The 18529-nt window shown below is 35.1% G+C and overlaps 1 protein-coding gene across 2 annotated transcripts in view; it reads right to left on the reverse strand.

The window, feature by feature from the left end:
• Positions 1 to 18529, reverse strand: part of GPATCH2 (G-patch domain containing 2) — a 190951-nt gene that overhangs the window by 160262 nt on the left and 12160 nt on the right. Inside the window, exons 2-6 of one of the 2 annotated variants that reach the window (XM_043924402.1) lie at positions 15830 to 16549; positions 10373 to 10434; positions 7155 to 7337; positions 6616 to 6695; positions 4464 to 6488 (exon numbers count right to left, since the gene is read on the reverse strand). In XM_043924402.1, coding sequence (XP_043780337.1) covers positions 6456 to 6488; positions 6616 to 6695; positions 7155 to 7337; positions 10373 to 10434; positions 15830 to 16549 — 1078 coding nt within the window. In that variant the 3' untranslated portion in view covers positions 4464 to 6455. Of the gene's footprint in view, positions 1 to 4463; positions 6489 to 6615; positions 6696 to 7154; positions 7338 to 10372; positions 10435 to 15829; positions 16550 to 18529 lie in introns of those variants that run through there. The other variant, XM_043924401.1, reaches the window with a different exon arrangement.

Genomic DNA, 18529 nt, shown 5'->3' on the forward strand with positions numbered 1-18529 from the left:
TTTCATCCCCAATGAGTGAGATCCAACTCATACTTGCAGACATTCCTCCTGTGTGAAGTCTACCCAGAATTTTGCCAAGCTCCATTAGAGGGAGGAGAGGAATAAGAGAGACAGAAAGGATATTATCACAGTTGAACTGAAGAAGAAATGTGAGAGCTACTAGGCACACTATTTATGGCTGGAGAGATACTGCGGAACCTTGGAAGGCAAGTAGGGAAGACAATCTGAAACAGAGCAAGAAAGTAGACCTGAAATGGATGATGCAAAAGATCAAGAAGAATGTATCATAAACTACCAGAGAAACACAGAGAAGGGTCAGAACACAGCATGTGGGTCCACGGTGATTAGTCAATTATTACTTTTATATGGCATACACCTTGATTGCACTCACTATTCAAGACAACGCAGAATAGGGCAAGGATTTCAAACTAACTCACACTTCCAACAGGATTTTGTTAGAAAGGAAGATTTTTTTATGAAGATAATCTATTTTTATTTATTAGTAACATGACAAAAGAATAAACTGGCTTACTAATGGAAAAGTTAAATGTGTAAATCGTAAACATTAACCTATTATAGGGATTTTCTTAGAATTAAATGAATTAAATAAATAGAATGTGGAAAAATGTCTGGCATATAGTAAGCATCATCCTAACTAAGTGCTTGCATTCACTGCTAACATTTGCTTTGCCAAGTTCCAGGCTTCTGAGGCATCACAAACCAAAAAAACAATATACGAAGTCAAGGCAATTCTAGTAATAAGTTGTTGGAGAAGGAAGCATAAGGACTTCAAATATATGGGGAAAAATGTATTAAGTGGCCACATTTGATAACAGTAAAATACCAAGACTAAATATATGTTTATGCAATTTTTTCTAAAGGAATTTTAAGATTAAATATGGAGAACAGAATAAGCATTCAAATATTTGTTGGATGAATGAATGCATTACTATATATCTGTATTATTTGAATTTATGTATATATATATATATATATATATATATACACACACCAGTAAAGTGTAATATAATAAAAGTAAATATCAATACTAATATGAATACTATTTTTAATGGAAAAGAATAAAAATTGTTAAATTTATATTTTCAAATACCAATTATGGATATTAAATTTACATGACATGAAATATAAAGTTGTGAATAATCACATACAGATAGAGAATTTTAATTCAAACAAGAGACACTGTTAAAAAGTCTTCTGTAAAAGAAATATTGGTTACACATCTATTAAGCAGTCACTTTTCTATGATACAAAATCTACTTTATCTTAAAAGAAATTCTAAGAAAAAAAATCAGTTTCTAGTGTGAAATTTTCTAGATCAGATAAAAACTAAATTATTATCATACATAGTGATAGATTAGAATACACATGATATAATTTATATTTAAAATATAATATTCTAAACATATATCCTTTTTATATTCTGCAAGGTATCCAAAAATTCTTTAAGGATACAAATGAGTATGAATTCATAGGTTATAATTAAGCATTTAGTTATCAAACTCCATTGAAAAAAATAACTAACACATGGTCAAATTACAGTTGAGGACAAATGCTGGGAATGTTTTTCAATATCATTTTAGGTCTGTTTCTATCATAAAATTTCAGACTAGGCTAAAAGAAAAGGTTATGTAGTTCCCTTATTTAAACCAAGTCCATTTAAAATGGCCCTCCTGTTATAAAAGCCTATAAATCAGACTAAATATTCCTACTCTAGTATCCTAAGAAACAATAAAACAACAGTTGAGTAAGACATATAGAGTAAATCATTACAGTAACATTATCAATATGCCACTCATGAAATCCTGTCGTCTATGACTTCATAAATGAAGAAAAAATATAATATTCTTTTTCTCTTACAGAAGGAATTGACTCAAGTGTCTGAACAGATATAAGCTACTACATTGTTGATTACAAACAGTATGCTTACTTGTATAGCATAACAATTTAGATAAAGGACTGACGTTCACATTTTTTCAAATATTTAAACTTGATAAATGTATATTAAATAAAAAAGTCAGTAAAATCAGATTCATTTTGACAGAATAACCACCACCACCATCACACTTTTTTTCCTTACAACCATACAAAAAATGGACTGAAATAATTGTAAAATCTTAAGATAGAATCCTTATGTACAATTGTTTATGTAATATTTATGTTGGATTTCAGGTACTATATTTTAAATGGAGCCATTTATTTTCTGATCTTTCAACAGACTACTCAATTTGAATGCTAATTTAGATAAATGTAACATTGTAGAAAGAGCATCCCTTTTCAAAAAAAGAAGATAGAGATCTCTCACCTGCATAACACACTGATTAATTACGATGCTTAGAGATAGCACATGCTATCTAACTTAAATGCTATGCTTAACTCAGGTTAATCAGATTTACTTTGCAAGTACAGTGGTATCCCAAAACTGATTCTGGGATGGATCATTATTCTCAAGACTATTATTCTGAATTATACTTGATGCACAAATTCTGAAAATACAAGAGATTCAAGCTGAATCTCTTGGATAACAGTCACAGGGTATTCCTTGGAATTAATTATTATTTGCTTAATTCTCCTAAAAGAGGTGGATATAAAAGGCTGGAAAGCTAGGCTCCAATAAATTAGTGCCCTATTTGAACAGAAGACAGCAACAGTTAATTCCTCTCAGCATTAAATTCTCAGGACTTTGTCTGGATTCTCCCTTCATGCACATGGACAAAATTACTTTTAAGAATCAGATAACTCTGGACCAAAATCTCCTGACCAGTACTGGTCTTTCTACAAATAAATATTAATAGCTTAATAATTGTGGTAGGAGGAAGAGGGGAATGGAGAAAAGAAGCTTAAAACAAGCTTTTTAGTTTGCAGTTGAGTTTTAAGATTTAATGCAGTGTCTGTCAATCTAAAATTCATTCAAAATCATTCTGCACAGACCACATTAAAGACAAAGATTGGCTCAAATATGAATCAGGTATAAAAGAAACATAAAAAGGCTGTAATCTAAAGCATTTTAAATATTAAATATGAAGGGATATTATATATAAAATATGAACAGGTAAGTTTTAAAGTCTAAAATTCTGTACTTGGACCCATGATACAAATGTTCTCTACATCATGAGCTTCTATGTTTCATATATCTAATAAGTGTAATGATCATTTATTTCATAAACACTCTGTAACAGAGATGGTGCTGGGCCCATTATGGGAACATAATCTCATTTAATCCTGATAACACTTCTGCAAAGTAATCATTGTTTCTCTTTAACAGAAAGAGGAAATGAGGTTTAAATTGTAATTACAAGCGAAAAGAAGAAGCCGGGTGGGAATTTACCAACATCTGACTTCAAAGTCTGTAAACTTTATATTAGGCAGTACCACTCTGCTCTTCTACAAAGCCAGCTAGAGTCGATCCTCACTCCTAATTAACTATAGGTCCTACATAGGCAAATGTGCATATTCACTAAAATTTATTTGTAACCCCTAAATCAACGCTTACACAGTGCTTTCATGGTCATTCACAGGCATGAGTAAAGCAGTGGAAAAAATGTGAATCATCTGAGGCACAAGTGCATTCCGCACTGAGGTCAAGTGAGGCAACAATCTGCTTTCTCGTTTCAGCTCTAATACTGTCAACAAGTGTCCTCTTTGCGGTTTACTTAGTCGCACATTTTCCACCTTTCTGTGCTTTTTTTGGTGATTCCCTGTCTTAAGTGGTCCCCAAACATACCGCTGCAGTGCCGTCTACTGTTTCCAAGCACAAGAAGGCGGTCATGTGCCTTATGGAGAAAATACACGAATTAGATAAGCTTTGCTCAGGTATGACTCATAAGGCTGTTGGTCATGAGTTCAATGTTAACAGATCAACAATATATACCAAGTAAGGTGCTTTAAAACACAAACATACACAGAAGGTTATGTATCGACTGCATGATGTCATGACCTAGGTGCACAGGAACCCAACCCTGCGGTTTACCTGAGGAGCAGTGGTTCAGCCTTCACTAATTCAGGGAAGTGTACAGAACATTACTATGGTGAATAAGAGAATCTGATTGGGAGTTTTTCTCCAAAAATGTTTACATTAATATTTCAGTAGGAGATTCTCCTTCTGTCATTTCTCTCAAAGAACATTATATTTGTGTAGTCATCACCCATCTGTTTAAGAAACTCCTTGCTGCCATTTCCATTTAATGGGTTTGCAGCTACATGTGTCTAACTTTGCTCAGGAAACTCATTTCTCTGTAAGGCAATCTGGCTTTCCAAGTGAAAGTCTAAGCAATCAAATTTCACTTCTTACTACCGGATGTTATGGCTACTGTTTAAAGATGACTGTTTTGTAAGGTTATGATTTTTAACACTAGATCGTTACACATAATATGGACAGTACAAGCAACAACAACAAAAGAAAACTTAGCAAGGGAATTTAAAAATAGCAGCACAAATTGGAACTCTTACCTTTCTTGCCCAAGTCAGATACTTTATTGAAAAAAAAAAAAAGGATTACAGTACTTAAAAATCCAAACAAGGACAATTCAGAATTGAAAGAAAGAAAAGTGGAAGGAGCTCATTGTCTTCAGTAAAATTTTGAATACAAAAAACATGGACCAGGAAAACAGTTTATGGCCTAATGCACTAGTTTCATGATAAACACACGTATATAGTATATCTCCATCAAGTGAAACTTAATCACCTTTTTACAATTGAGAGGAAAGGCAGCTTTTACTATGGTTAAGCCATGTATCATCAATACCATGAAGCTAGCCTATCAGTTGTAATAGCTTCTATAAAATACCACAGTGAGATTGCAATAAGCCTAGAAAATGGGCTACAAATTCCAGCTATGCTCAAGCAAGCAGTGAACCAAATATAAAAATAGGTAAAACTGAACCCAGAACTAGAGAGCATTCATCTGGATTCATGGTTGGTAAGGCAAAGTTCACAGGCCAAGGTTTTAAAGGGACTTATTCAGATCTAAGACAGTCATTATACAAAATAAAAGCATTTGTGTAATTCAGAAAAAAAAAAAAATCACGAAGTTTCACTCCAAAGGACATAGCACAAAAACGCTTACTTACAATGACCAAATACCACATTATTGTACCTTTAAAATATCGCTTTAAATATGCAAAGGTAAAGAGACTCAAAGTCGCACTTTATCACTTTTAATCTCTCTGGTTTAGACAAGTCATCTAAAAGATGTCACACATTCCTGCTTGATACATTTGCTGGAATCTTTCAGACTGTAACAACTTTAGGGAAAGAAAATGTCAACTTCAAGTTTCTTTTCCAATGATCATATTTAAATTAGCCATTAAATGCTGAATTAACAATGAATCTATACAATAATATAAAAATACATGTATTGAATCACAATTTTCATCAATTATTGAAAATAATAAAAATAGTAATCATTGCAATATAACCATTTTGAAGAACTCAAATGGTTTGAATGTAGTATAGTGTCTATACCATCAATAGAAATGTTACATTTTCCCTTCTGCTTGGTAAAAATGAGCGCAAGCATCTTTGACACACACATTTTCCATTCTAAGGATGTGTAAGCAAGGTCTCACTTTTAAACATGACAATATGATTCAGTCATACAGTATTTTTTGCAATACCAGTATTTTGCAATACCAATACCATTTCAACATGGTCTAAGCCAAAATGATCATTTTAACTGGTTTCAGGTATCAGACAGAGGAGATAGTTTAAAAGGTAAGAGTAAATGATTCCACTAGCACAGACTAGGTATCACCGTGACTAGTTTAAAGATGAATTTTTCCAAGTACAATAAAAACTATACTATAAAATACAATGGGTTTGCAATACAGAGCAGAATATCCAAGTAGAAAGCAAACTTGAACAAAATACAAACTCTAGTAGATTATCAACCTTACCTATGACTCATCTTAGCCCTTATTAAAATACCCTGAGTAAAATGCAAATATTTTAAATAATGTTGGCTATGTACGATTTCTCTAAAAATGAACCATAAACGTCAATGCATCATGTTTTTAAATTACAACAGTCAGATATGTAAAAATGAGTTCTTATCCAGTCACAATATAAACATTAAGGAATACTGATGTGAAATCTGGAAAGTTTTAATTCTCTAGCTTTTGTGAGCAATTTGGCAAAGCAAGTGATACATATATGGTTTCAATGTAAAAAAAATCATAAAAGAGAAAAATATATAAATTTACAGTAGTTTCTACCCACCCTGGGCCAACCTAGATCCCTAAGAGCCTCGCCCATCAGGTTCACTTCTGACTAAAGGAAGAATACCAGTCCTCCAGCAAAAACAGCCCCATCCTTTCATCAAAGAGGCTCTCACTTCAGTGATATTCCTCCAGGGCAAGAGGACAGGAGCCAGGTTCCCTCGAAAGTCATTCCCCAGATGTTCAAAACGTAACTAATTTATTAGCATTAGAAGATTTGGTTTATAGGGGAATCTCACTGGTCCAGTTTGTAGCCTACAAAAAAATGGATTATTTTTAAGTATAACATTAGAATATGAATAAAGGATGAGGATGTGGCTTTTTATTCCACAGAAATGGATACATTTCCAAACATGACAAATAAACAAGAAAGCATGCCTACCATTGAAGGTGGGGTCCCTCCCGATTTTTTAATATTCTTGGAAGGCATTCCATGGAGGCGACTCAGTCTGGCTTGGAAACCTGGAAAATCAAAGTTCTCAGTTGAAGCAGAGTCTATGATTACTGGAGAATAAGATCCTATCAATTCAGAAATCAGAGTCAGTTGGAGGGGGAAATATATTGAACAGTAGTGAGGAAAAGGTGAAATTCACACTTAAAAGATCCAAAGCAATGCCTAGTAGGGTTCTAAGGCAGCCAGCACATGACAATCAATTACTTAAGTATCAGAGTATTATCCAGGGTTTCTCTTTCCTCCCAATTTATCTATCATTTCAACATTTTTACCATGGGCCCAGCAAGAAAGCAAGTCAACCTTCCTAATAAAAGCGGAGAAGTACGGGAGCTGAATCACTGGTCACCGCGTTTCTTCCCAGCATCTTGTGTCTCGTCTTTCACTTCTATTTAGCATCTCCTCCATCCTGACTATTCCTAACTGACTACAGATCCCCTCTTCTCCACCAGTCGGGCAGTGCTACTGACCTCTTCTTCCCGGATGTGACATAAGGGGGAAAGAACCCGTTAGGATACTTTCAAAGACGGGATCGGGTAAGTTTTTGTCTAGATCAGTAGGATCTTCCTTTTCCCACCATGGAATGACTCCGGTGATGCCACACGCTCCCCCTGATTCCTTCTCGTAGAACCAGTCGCTCTGCTCATCATCACCTGCGCAAATACAAGAAACCACCAAAGATTCAGTCTCATCATCCCAAGAAACAGAGCTGTCAGATTCAGATTTAAAAAATAAGAGATGGTAATTAAACCAGAAGTTCAGATAAATGACTCATTTTTACTATAAATGTGCAGTGGTTGCATAAAATTTTTAATATATGTCCAAATACAAAATGTGCTCAGTCACTCAGTTGTGTCCGACTCTTTGTGACTCCATGGACTGTAGCTCTCCAGGCTCCTCTGTCCATGGGATTCTCCAGGCAAGAATACTGGAGTGGGTTGCCCGACCCTCCTCCAGGGGCTCTTACTGACCCAGGGATCGAACTCTTGTGTTTCGATTGGCAGGCAGATTCTTTTAACCACTGAGCCACAGAGAAAGACCAAATACAAAATGGAGCATACTTATAATGAAAAGTAATTACTTATCCAAAATTCAAATTTAACTGAGGATCCTGCATTTTATCTGGAAATCATCTATATAATCTATAAAGAAAACTTTTCACTTAAACGTTACTCTAACATTATAACAAGAATTTCCATCAACAAGAACATAAAGTGTTATGTTTCAGAACCAGTTTAAAAATGTGAAAATAATACACTGGTTAATTCTTTGGCAAAAACTGTAGGAAAATCCATTTAAGTTACTACTCTTTCCATGTTAAAGAAAAACAAGCCTTAATCTCCTGCCAGGAATTAAAAGGTATAAAATTGTAGAACCTGTTCTTTGCAGCTGATAATGGTATATAATTAGCTTAATTTCATGATTTGTATGGAGTGCAAAAGGGGAAACAATCATGAACAGATGTGACTAAATGAAATTAATCTGATTAAGTTCATTAAGAAATAGTTGTGAAAAACTTGATTTTAAATGAAAAGTGACAACATCACAGAGTTTACAGAGAAACTACACTGAACTACTACAGGCAAAGTATTTTTAAAACAGAACACTATTCATACAAAGTCTGACTTTTGGGAACATCTTTGAGTGTAATCATGGAGTAATGATCAATTTAAAATTCAGCATGAAAAATGTGCCCTCTGTGTCAATTGGCAGTATTTTGTGATTTTTTTTTTAAAGAAATAATAAAAAGATGTATAAGCGGTCAAAAAAATAAAAAAGAGAGAGAAAGCAGATGGTTTTAAAAATAACAGACAAATAGCATTTTGAATAAGATCTGAGATTCACTGGTCGTCTTCATGATTCTTAGAAAAGCTACTAATTCCAGATTCTAAGAGGGTCATCAGAACTGCTGTAAACTTTTTCCCTTTACAGAACATTTCTGATTTCCAAAATCTCTTAACTACAAATGTTTTTAAACATAAACCAAAAAATGCCCTGAAACTTTAACTGAAAATGATTTTATGGGGAATGGCTGTATTTCAAATATGAAGGAATGAAAAATATAAAACACTTGGGAAATCAAAGTCACCTATTTATTTCAACTGAGGATTTCATAAAAAAATATTTTTTAAAAAGCAAGCACAATTCAAAGCACATATACATTGGTACTTTCATTGAGAGTTACACTAAAAGATCACAGATCAGGTAAAAACATAACAAACGAAAGGGGATCACTTAAAACTGTCTACCCTACATCTTAATTCCAATTAGACAATATTATCATAGAAAAATGGGGTTATCTTATTTTTGATGTGATGCACAACTTTATTCTTAATAAAGAAGTCAAACAGCTAGAGATTAAGAACTTGGATTCTAAAGTCAGAGAGACCAAATAGAATTCCAGTTTTGTGACACTGGGAAAATAACTTCAAATGTATTAGGCTGAGTTTCACTGTCGAAAAACAAAAGAAGTGGGGAGGGGACCTCGTAGGGTTGTTTTCAGAATAAAATAAGAACTTACAATAAATGTAAAAAAAAACCCAAAAAAACACTTAGCAATGTGAAACATAGGAGGCTCACAATAAATTCTAGCAGATTATCTGAAGCCATTCAATGCTTCTCAGAGATTGAGAGGCTTGTCAGAGTTCTTTTTTAAAAAGTTTTCCCATTTCATTTCATTGCCAAAACCAATGTTTATAATATAACTTCAAGTAGACATAGATATTTTAACAAAAATTCATGAACATTAAGGTAGTGAGGCTTACTCTCAGCCCTAAGATTCTAACATGTTTCTGTGAAGTCTATGGTCTTGAAAACAGTTATATATCTACTTATCAGGGACAAATGGTTTACAAGTAAGCAGAAAGGAGTAATAATTTAATTTACTTAATCTGTATTGCCAAGAGGAGGAAAAGACTAAGAAAGAAGACTATGGGGCATCTATTATTTTATTCTTTGTTTCATAACATCATTAAACTATTTAGACTTTTAAAACATAAATTTTGTGGGTTTTTTTTCCCTTAGATGTTACTGCTTTCCTCTAAAGATCTCCAGAAACAGAGAAAACACTTGTATTTGTATGTACGTCTCCTGTTCCCTTATTAAGGTTTTCATAATTTCTACCAGGGCAGGTAGTTTCAAAATAATGCCATGTTGAAGTATGAGAAGTTTCAGGAAATTTCAAAGATGGGAAAGATGTAAGTTGCAAGACTACTGTTTAACAGTGTACAATACTGAATTCATGAAAATGGTCTAATTACTTACAAACTGGATAGGATGAATAAATGTCACAGCTGAATAAAAATGAAAAATGACTTGCAAATCCACTTTTATTAATGCTTAAACATAATCAAATACATATGGAATCAGGTGGAGAATGAGAACCAGGGTCTTGTGAACTTGCTAAGAGACAAAATTGAAAAGACTGAGGTATGTAAATCTTTCTCAAGGAAGATAATCCTTCCTTAACATTATTAGCTCCCCAGACTAGCTTTTGGAGATAATCAATTACTTTAGGTTATGAAGACACAGAATGGAAAGGAACTAAATCCCAGTCCGCTAAGTAGTGTGTGAATTGCACGGAGGTAAATGGACTGAAGTCATCAACTTATGAAATAACTAGTAATAAGCACAACTTTAAAATGAAGGCGTTTTTCCCAAAGCAAGAAAAAAAATAGCATCTCAGTACCTTGTCTTCCCTCATCATTGGTAAACAAACCAGCATCAGTGCTGCTGAGACTGCTGGAATCACTAAAATAAGGGAAAAGAAAAAAACAGATCAAAAGAACAATTGATCTCTCAGTCATCAAATTTTAAAGAGACATGGCAGCTCAGAGATGGAACTTAAGCTTGACAAAGATCTGCAAGAAAATAAGATGATTTTTTTTAATCAAACTGCAAACATCCTGGTTCCATTAACTACAGAGCATATTATTTTTGGCACATAAAACCACAGGAATCTAATGGGACTCTGACAGCAAGCCAGATGTGACTGCTATGAGGTGCTGACACAATTGATGCATTTTATTATCTGCTTTCATCAAATGCTTACTGCTCCTTTCTTATTCCACGCAATTCAGCTTTGAGCCCTGAACAACACTGCTCAATAAAATGGGGAAGTCTCAGTCAAAAGCAAGCTCAGCCTTTCTTCAGCACATGAAATAAATACAAGGGCTTGGGATGGAATTACTTTTCATAACCACATTTGCAAATATTCCTGAAAGACATTACTTAGGAATTCCCAACAACTCTATTACTTGGCAAGGAGGAAAAAAGTTTACAAGGGCAACAATCCATTAAGTCAAAGCTAAGGTCTTTGTGAAGAGAAAATGAATACTGACAATTATTAAGGAGGAAGGATACAAAAATAATAGGTTCTCTTTACTTCAACAGAGTTGGAGTGTATGATAGATTCAAACTTAACATATAAATGAAAACAATAGGAAATATTCCACTGACATGAATTAAAGAGTCACTGTTAGTTTTACTAGAAGCAATGCTTATATGAGAATCTAGTTAGTTTAAAAAACCACAAGGACAAGGTCAGATGATAAGGGGTTTGGTCTTTAAAGAATATTGAGTGATGTTCTTAAAAAAAACTCTTTTTTTACTGTAATTCTTAATTCTAACCAATCAGGAATTCACCCCAAGTGCTTTTGAAATTATAATGTTTTTTCATCAACAGGAAGAACTCTGTAATCTTAGTTAAAAAAATCATCTTAATCTGTTTTAAAATATTTCAATTGAGAGTTCAGGATTCAAATTACAAATGAAATTCTAAATTCTGAATATAAAATATTTCAGTTTTTGTTTGATTTTTTAAAAAATAAATATGAACAAAAAGGTTAAGAATTTAGGTGGCATATTCTTCTAAAGACCTCTGATTTAGCACCTTTTTCTTTAACTCTTCAAATTAAGTGAATGTATCAAACTATATTGCACAGGTGTTAATAAAACAAATACTTTCTAAAAGCATCACATTCATACTTATTTTCTTGTTTACAATCAAGTATGCTCTTCTATACATAGTGATATTAAGAGTATTAAATACACTTCAGAAACATTATCTTTCTGCTATTTAGTTGCCCAAGCTACTATAGATATTTTTTTCCTCTGTGACTGAGTAGTGCTTTCTTGTCTTCCCCCATCAACACAAACACTTATAAAGGACCTTATCATACATACCTTGGGTTAAATTCTTTTTCTGAAACCCTCGAGGCAAAATTATTCAAAATTCATACTTTTTTACACTTTTGAAAGGTTCATTCTAAAATGCCTAACAGATCTGGGATAGCACTTTTTAATCAAATATACTAATATATTTTTCAATTAAATGAAGGAATATCCACATTAAATACAGGTCAAGTTAGGTCTGGCCACAAATTCATTAGTTTTTCACAGCTTTCAGAATTTAGATTTACAGATAAAGGAGTGTGAACCTATATGCTTTCCTTTTTGTATAATGGTTTTTCCAATCTCTCTGAATTGAGATTTATCCCCTCTAATCTATTCTACAGATAGCCAGGCACATCTTTTCAAAACATAACTGGTTGACTAATATTATAATATCCTGGACAGGATCCTGGAGCAGAAAAAGGGCAGCAAATAAAAACCAAAGAAATTCTAATAAAGAACTGACTTTCGAAAATGTGTCAACACTGGCTCATTAGTTCTGACAAATGCATTAATATCAAAGTAAACGGATGATACCAACAATAGGAGAAACTGGGTGTGGGATGTATGGGAACAAGGTATACAGACCACACTTTCTGTACTATCTTTGCAAACTTTCTGTAAATCTAGAACTATTCTAAAGAAAGTTTATAAAACACACAGGTACATATATGTACACGTATGTACATGTCTATGTAAAACAGGAAGTCTTCTACCAAAATTCTTAAATTACTTCCTCACATTTACTGGAGTTAAGTGTAGATTTCAAGACTTTCCATGGATAGGCCCCCACCTAAATTCTTTCCATCCCTTCTCTGATCCTTATGTTCTTTCTCCAAGCAGTATCCCTGTCTCTTTCTTCTCTGCCTGGAGAGAAGATTTTCTTAAACATATAAGAAAATTGGAATTCCCCAAGACCAGCAATTAGTCCTTAACGATCCTTGTCCTGCTTTGAGATGTTTTTCCCTATTTTCAACAACACGCTTTCTTATTTACATTTCCTCTAACTGATATCTAGTAGTGCTCATATCATGTGGCTGTTAGTGTGCTTAACAAATCAGAAAAAGAGCTTAAGTAGAAGGCATTTTTCATTTTCAACAGCTGATAGTCATTATGGCTTATTTCCAAAGATACCTCTTCCTACTTTTTTTTAGTATGACTTTGATAGCACAGTATTTAGAGAACAGACTTATGAATGCTTATTGAATTAATACATGTACACCAACTCTAAAATCCTGTCCCACTCTGCTCATTGCCTGTATTTTCTATTCTTGATAACCTGGGCATCATCTGAGAGTTCTCTCATTCATCTACCCCAAAGTACAGTCAGCCAACCTTCCACTGATTCCAACTCTTAGAATTGCTTCCATAGTTTTATTCCTCTACTATCATCACCATGGTTTTCCCTGATAGCTCAGATGGTAAAGAATCCGCCTGCAATGCGGGAGACCTGGGTTTGATCCCTGGGTTGGGAAGATCCCATGTAGAAGGGCATGGCAACCCACTCCAGAATGCTTGCCTGGAGAATCCCATGGACAGAGGAGCCTGGTGGGCTACTTTCATGTGTTCGCAAAGAGTCAGACACGACTGAATGACTAAGCATATCACCATCATAATTCACCTTCCTCTTAAGGATGGTCTGAAGGTCAGCCAAAACTAAACAAGACACTGTGGTCAAGTTCAGGGATCTTGATCAAATGTAAATCTAATTATGCTAAAAATTCCTCACTGATTTTTCATTACTTACAAGACAAAATTCAAATTACCAGAGCTCACAGGCCTCCAAGGCACACTTACTAATGTAGCCTCTGTTGCCACTTCATATTGGAGTAATAAGGAACTGCATATACTTGCTCACGTACATCACACTTGCCTCACAGCCCACGCCTCTGGATGAGCTATTCTGTCTACCTGGGATGACCTGCCTTAAATCCTCCGGTCTGAACAAGGCTTCCAATCACCGGTACCTTCTGCTTAGCACATTTCTTTATCACCATGTACTTGTGTGGCTATCCCAGATTATGAGGCTAGAGAGAATCAGGTTTGCCTTGGGATGAGTGAACAGTACGCAGTAGTTATTCAAATGTGTTAAGTCATTTGCGACCCCAAAGACTGTAGCCTACCAGGGTCCTCTGTTTATGAGATTTCCCAGGCAAGAACACTGGAGTAGGTTGCCCATTTCCTTCTCCAGGGGAATCTTTCCGACCCAGGTCAAACCCAAGTCCCCGGCACTGCAGGCAGACACTTTACTATCTGAGCCATCAGGGAAGCCCTAAATCACACACACAGAGAAAAGTTTTCCATTCTTATCTATAAATTAGTTCCAAGGCAATATATAGCTTTGTACAGTGGGAAAGTTTTGGAAGTAGTCTCAAAAGGCAATTATTCCCATTGGGAAGACACTTTAAATATTTAGCAATCTTCCCACAGAAGGAATATATCCAAATTCTTAAGTGACCATAAGAAATAGTTGTATGAATAAGTTTAAAATACAAGGAAAGAAAAATAATTTACTCAGGGGTGAAAACATCTTTTTTTGAAACTTATAGTTAGACTGATGACTGATGGGTAGCCTGATTACAACCTAATACTCAAATACTTTTTACAATGAAAAGAAATGAAAGAGTTTCATCTCATTTCTAGTCCAGGGTATACTGTCAATAAAAGGCAGACATCAATAAAAGGAGGGGCTTACACAATCCATCTAGAAAGCAGGTAACCTGTGAATAATCCAGAAATGAAGATTTATCTCAAATGCCATACATCCTCTCTCCCAGCAACTGAGCAAGATAATTACTTTCAAGTCAAGCTGGATGGTCCTCAGCCACAATGGTCCAATACTAGCATACAAATAATCCTCATTCCAGTAGAAAATGACAACTTTTTTGGAAGAAATGCAGGTAAGATAAAGTTTTCAAAATCTTCCTAAAACATTTAAGTAATTTTTAGTTCTTTAGAAAAATTAAATAAATAGCAAACCACCTGTAATAAAAGGTACATTCTACAAACTTATACTAGGTCCTAATCATATCAGTAACCACATTTACAAGAGAGAAAAAAATTATATATATATATATATATATAGAGAGAGAGAGAGAGAGAGAGAAAGAGAGAGAGAGAGAGAGATCCATAGCTCACACTCCACATCATTAAAATGACGTCAATCCTACCAACTAAAAATCAAATACTCTTTCCAGACCATTTTTAAAGAATACTTTTTCTGATCGTAGTTTTGCATTTGATTTTAAGGATATGCTTAAAAGGATGAACAGGGTCACTGTGTTCTCATTCCTATAGGTAACATTAGTTCTGTGTAAAAGAAAAGTGATCACTTACCTTTTGAAGGTGTCAAAACAGTCCTTAACAACTCTCATTGTGATACACCTGCTTTCTAGAATGGATTGATTAGCCTAACTGCCAAAGGATCGCTCCTTCTCCCATTTGTATAAAAACAAGCTCAGGGGTTTCTGGACTATATATTGGGTTTTACAGTTCATAAGTGATCAGAATTCCTAGCAATCTACAGACTTCCTAAAATATCTAGTCACACACTGTGAAGTGGTATCAAGGTTTGGTTCTCAGAAATTAGAATATCCCGATGGATCGTGACACTGAAAAGCACCAACGGCTAAAGCTCTATAATTAAACAAATAAATAATTATAAACACAATTCTAAGAGTTATAAATGTGTTGCTATTCAAAAGCATTCTTTCCCATTAAAAATCCACTTCCTTTTCTCTTTGTAGCTGAAAATTAAGTCATTAGGACACAATCAGAAGACTTTGTATAAATCAAATGAGCAATTTTGCTTTGTGAGAAACATCATAAATTATAAGTAAACATAACTGTGGTTAAACAGTAGTATCACTACCATTATTATAATCACTTTCAAATAGAATTAATTAAAATCTGAAACACAATCAACCACAAACACTGGAGACATATTTTTAGATTTAGAGAATAGAAAAGTCACCTTTCACTCATGAGTTCATCTGAGACTTTTTGCTCTTCATATTCCATTTTGTCCTTATTGGTCTGGCTTATGTCCTCACTTTCTAAAACTACTCCTTCATCTTGGATTTTTGGTCCCTGTCTGACTATTTTCAGTTTCCTTTTTTTGACTTTGTTCTTGGTAAACTCTTGATACTGGTAGGCTCTGTTGTCATTGTCCATGTCCTGATCTCTGCAACCTTCCAGGGGCTGGGTCATTGTCCGCTTGTTGGGGTTCTCCGGCGGGAGGTCCACAGCCATGCGCTTGACCTTCCGCCGTCTGCGCAGAGTTCTGTTCCCAAGGCTGTCCACGGCAAAATCAGACTCATGCCACAGGGGTCTTTTCCCTCGAACGTTATTATTTAAGTTGGATGACGGCCTGCGCTTCGCCACTAACATTTGGTCGTCAGAGTCACTGTGATCCTTTTTATTATTATTGTGGTTCTCTCTATAATCCTTGCTTGGTTCTTCTAAACTAGAATCAGAGCCTTCACTTAAGCAGTGACCGGTCTCCCATGGGTGATGAACATTATACGACCTCCGTTTTCTCCCCCTCCGCTTCCTGGCCTGGCGTTTCAGAGGGCAAGAGATACTTCGAGAATGGTCTCCCGTTTCAGCAAATCCACCTCGAGCTTGCTCTGAGCTCTCCTCCAAGGCTGAGACAAGATCATGAACCAGTTCTTCCATGGTTCGACTGAAATGCCTACATTTTTTTTAAGGAGAGAAAAAACAAAAAATTAAATAGTCAGAGTTAACCATACTAACATAGTCTATTGCTGCAGACAATTCACACTAAATCTGACTAGAATTAATAGCTATTATAAAGAAATATTTAAAAGCTACTTAGTTTTTCTACTCAAGAAAATACAGTTCCAAATATTCTGACTCATTTTTAAGCTTTTTCTTGTGTAAGTTCTTTTATTAAACATAAGAATTACTTCAAGATAGAGTAAGCATAATATCCACAATGAAAGAGCTCAGTAATTTTATATTTTTATTGTCTAATTATGTAAAACTTATTTCTCCTTAAGTCTCCATACTTTAGTCTATACCTGTCCTTTCCCTAGAGCCAGTTTTTCTACAGCAGAATAAGAGTAGAGAGAACTTTCTCAATCCCCTGCTGCCCTACCACACACACACACACACACACACACACACCAATTTCTAAGGAAACATACAATCCTCTACTCACCACATGCTCTGCTCAGGCACTGCCATGATATGCAAGGCAGACAGACAGACAGACAGGCAGGTACATTCAAGATTTGTAATACATGTGAAAAGAAAATTTAACCAAACACAGGACATGTATTTGAAGTGAAGTGAAAGTTGCTCAGTCATGTCCAACATTTTGCGATCCCCATGGACGATACAGTCCATGGAATTCTCCAGACTAGAATAGTGGAGTGGATAGCTGTTCCCTTCTCCAGGAGATCTTCCCAACCCAGGGATTGAACCCAGGTCTCCTGCATTGCAGGCAGATCCTTTCCAAGCTGAGCTACTAGGAAAGCCCTGGGCTAATCTCACAACCCATGAGGCAGAAACTATGTTCATATTTAACCCGGAGCCCCACTGGTCTACTATGGCCCATAATTTGTTTACAATCAATCTGAAGCAGTTGCTTAGGCCTTAAAAAGCAGACCAAAACACTGAACTATGTGAAAAAATCATCCACTAGTCAGCAAGGATAAACGTCAGTATTCTTTAGGAACTCTTGTAAATTACATGAGTCCTTTCCAAACCCAACTCTCAAAGATTCTAAGTAAGTTAGTAAGATACAGGACGCAGACACATGATTTTATTATTTTATTAGAGGTAATTCAAATATGCACCTTTCTTATGAAGATCACTAACAATTATTTATTAAACTGAGTTCTAGAAGCATGTAGGATCAAAATATTCTCCATTACAGAGGTTTATAGACTTTCTGGAGTCTATAGCAGGGGTGGGCTTATTTTCTGCTTTCTGCTTTGCAGGACAAATATCAACAACCTCAGATAGGCAGATGATACCACTCTAATGGCAGAAAGTGAAAAAGAACTAAAGAGTCTCTTGATGAAGGTGAAAGAAGCGATTGAAAAACTTGCCTTAAAACTCAACATTCAAAATGCTAAGATGATGGCAGCCAGTTCCAGAACTTCATGGCAAATAGAAGGGGAAAAAGTAGAAGCAGTGACAGATTTTATTTTTCTGGGTTCCAAAATCACTGTATATGGTGACTGCAGCCATGAAATTAAAAGACTCTTGCTCCTTGGAAGGAAAGCTATGACCACTCTAGACAGCATATTAAAAAGCAAAAGATATCATCTTGCCAACAAAGGTCTATGTAGTCAAACCTATGTTTTCTCCAGTAGTCATATATGGATGTGAGAATTGGACTATAAAGAAAACTGAGCACTGAAGAATTGATGCTTTGAACTGTGATGTTGGAGAAAACTCTTGAGAGTCCCTTGGACAGCAAGGAGATCCAACCAGTCAATCCTAAAGGAAATCAGTCCTGAATATTCATTGGAAGGACTGATGCTGAAGCTGAAGCTCCAATACTTTGGCCACCTGATGTGAGGAATCGAATTCTTAGAAAAGACCCGGATGCTGGGAAAGACTGAAGGCGAAAGGTGAAGAGGGCAGCAAAAGATGAGATGGTTAGATAGCATCACTGACTCAATGGACTTGAATTTGAGCA

The sequence above is a fragment of the Cervus elaphus genome, chromosome 14, assembly GCF_910594005.1.
Source record: "Cervus elaphus chromosome 14, mCerEla1.1, whole genome shotgun sequence".
Classification (NCBI taxonomy): domain Eukaryota; kingdom Metazoa; phylum Chordata; class Mammalia; order Artiodactyla; family Cervidae; genus Cervus; species Cervus elaphus.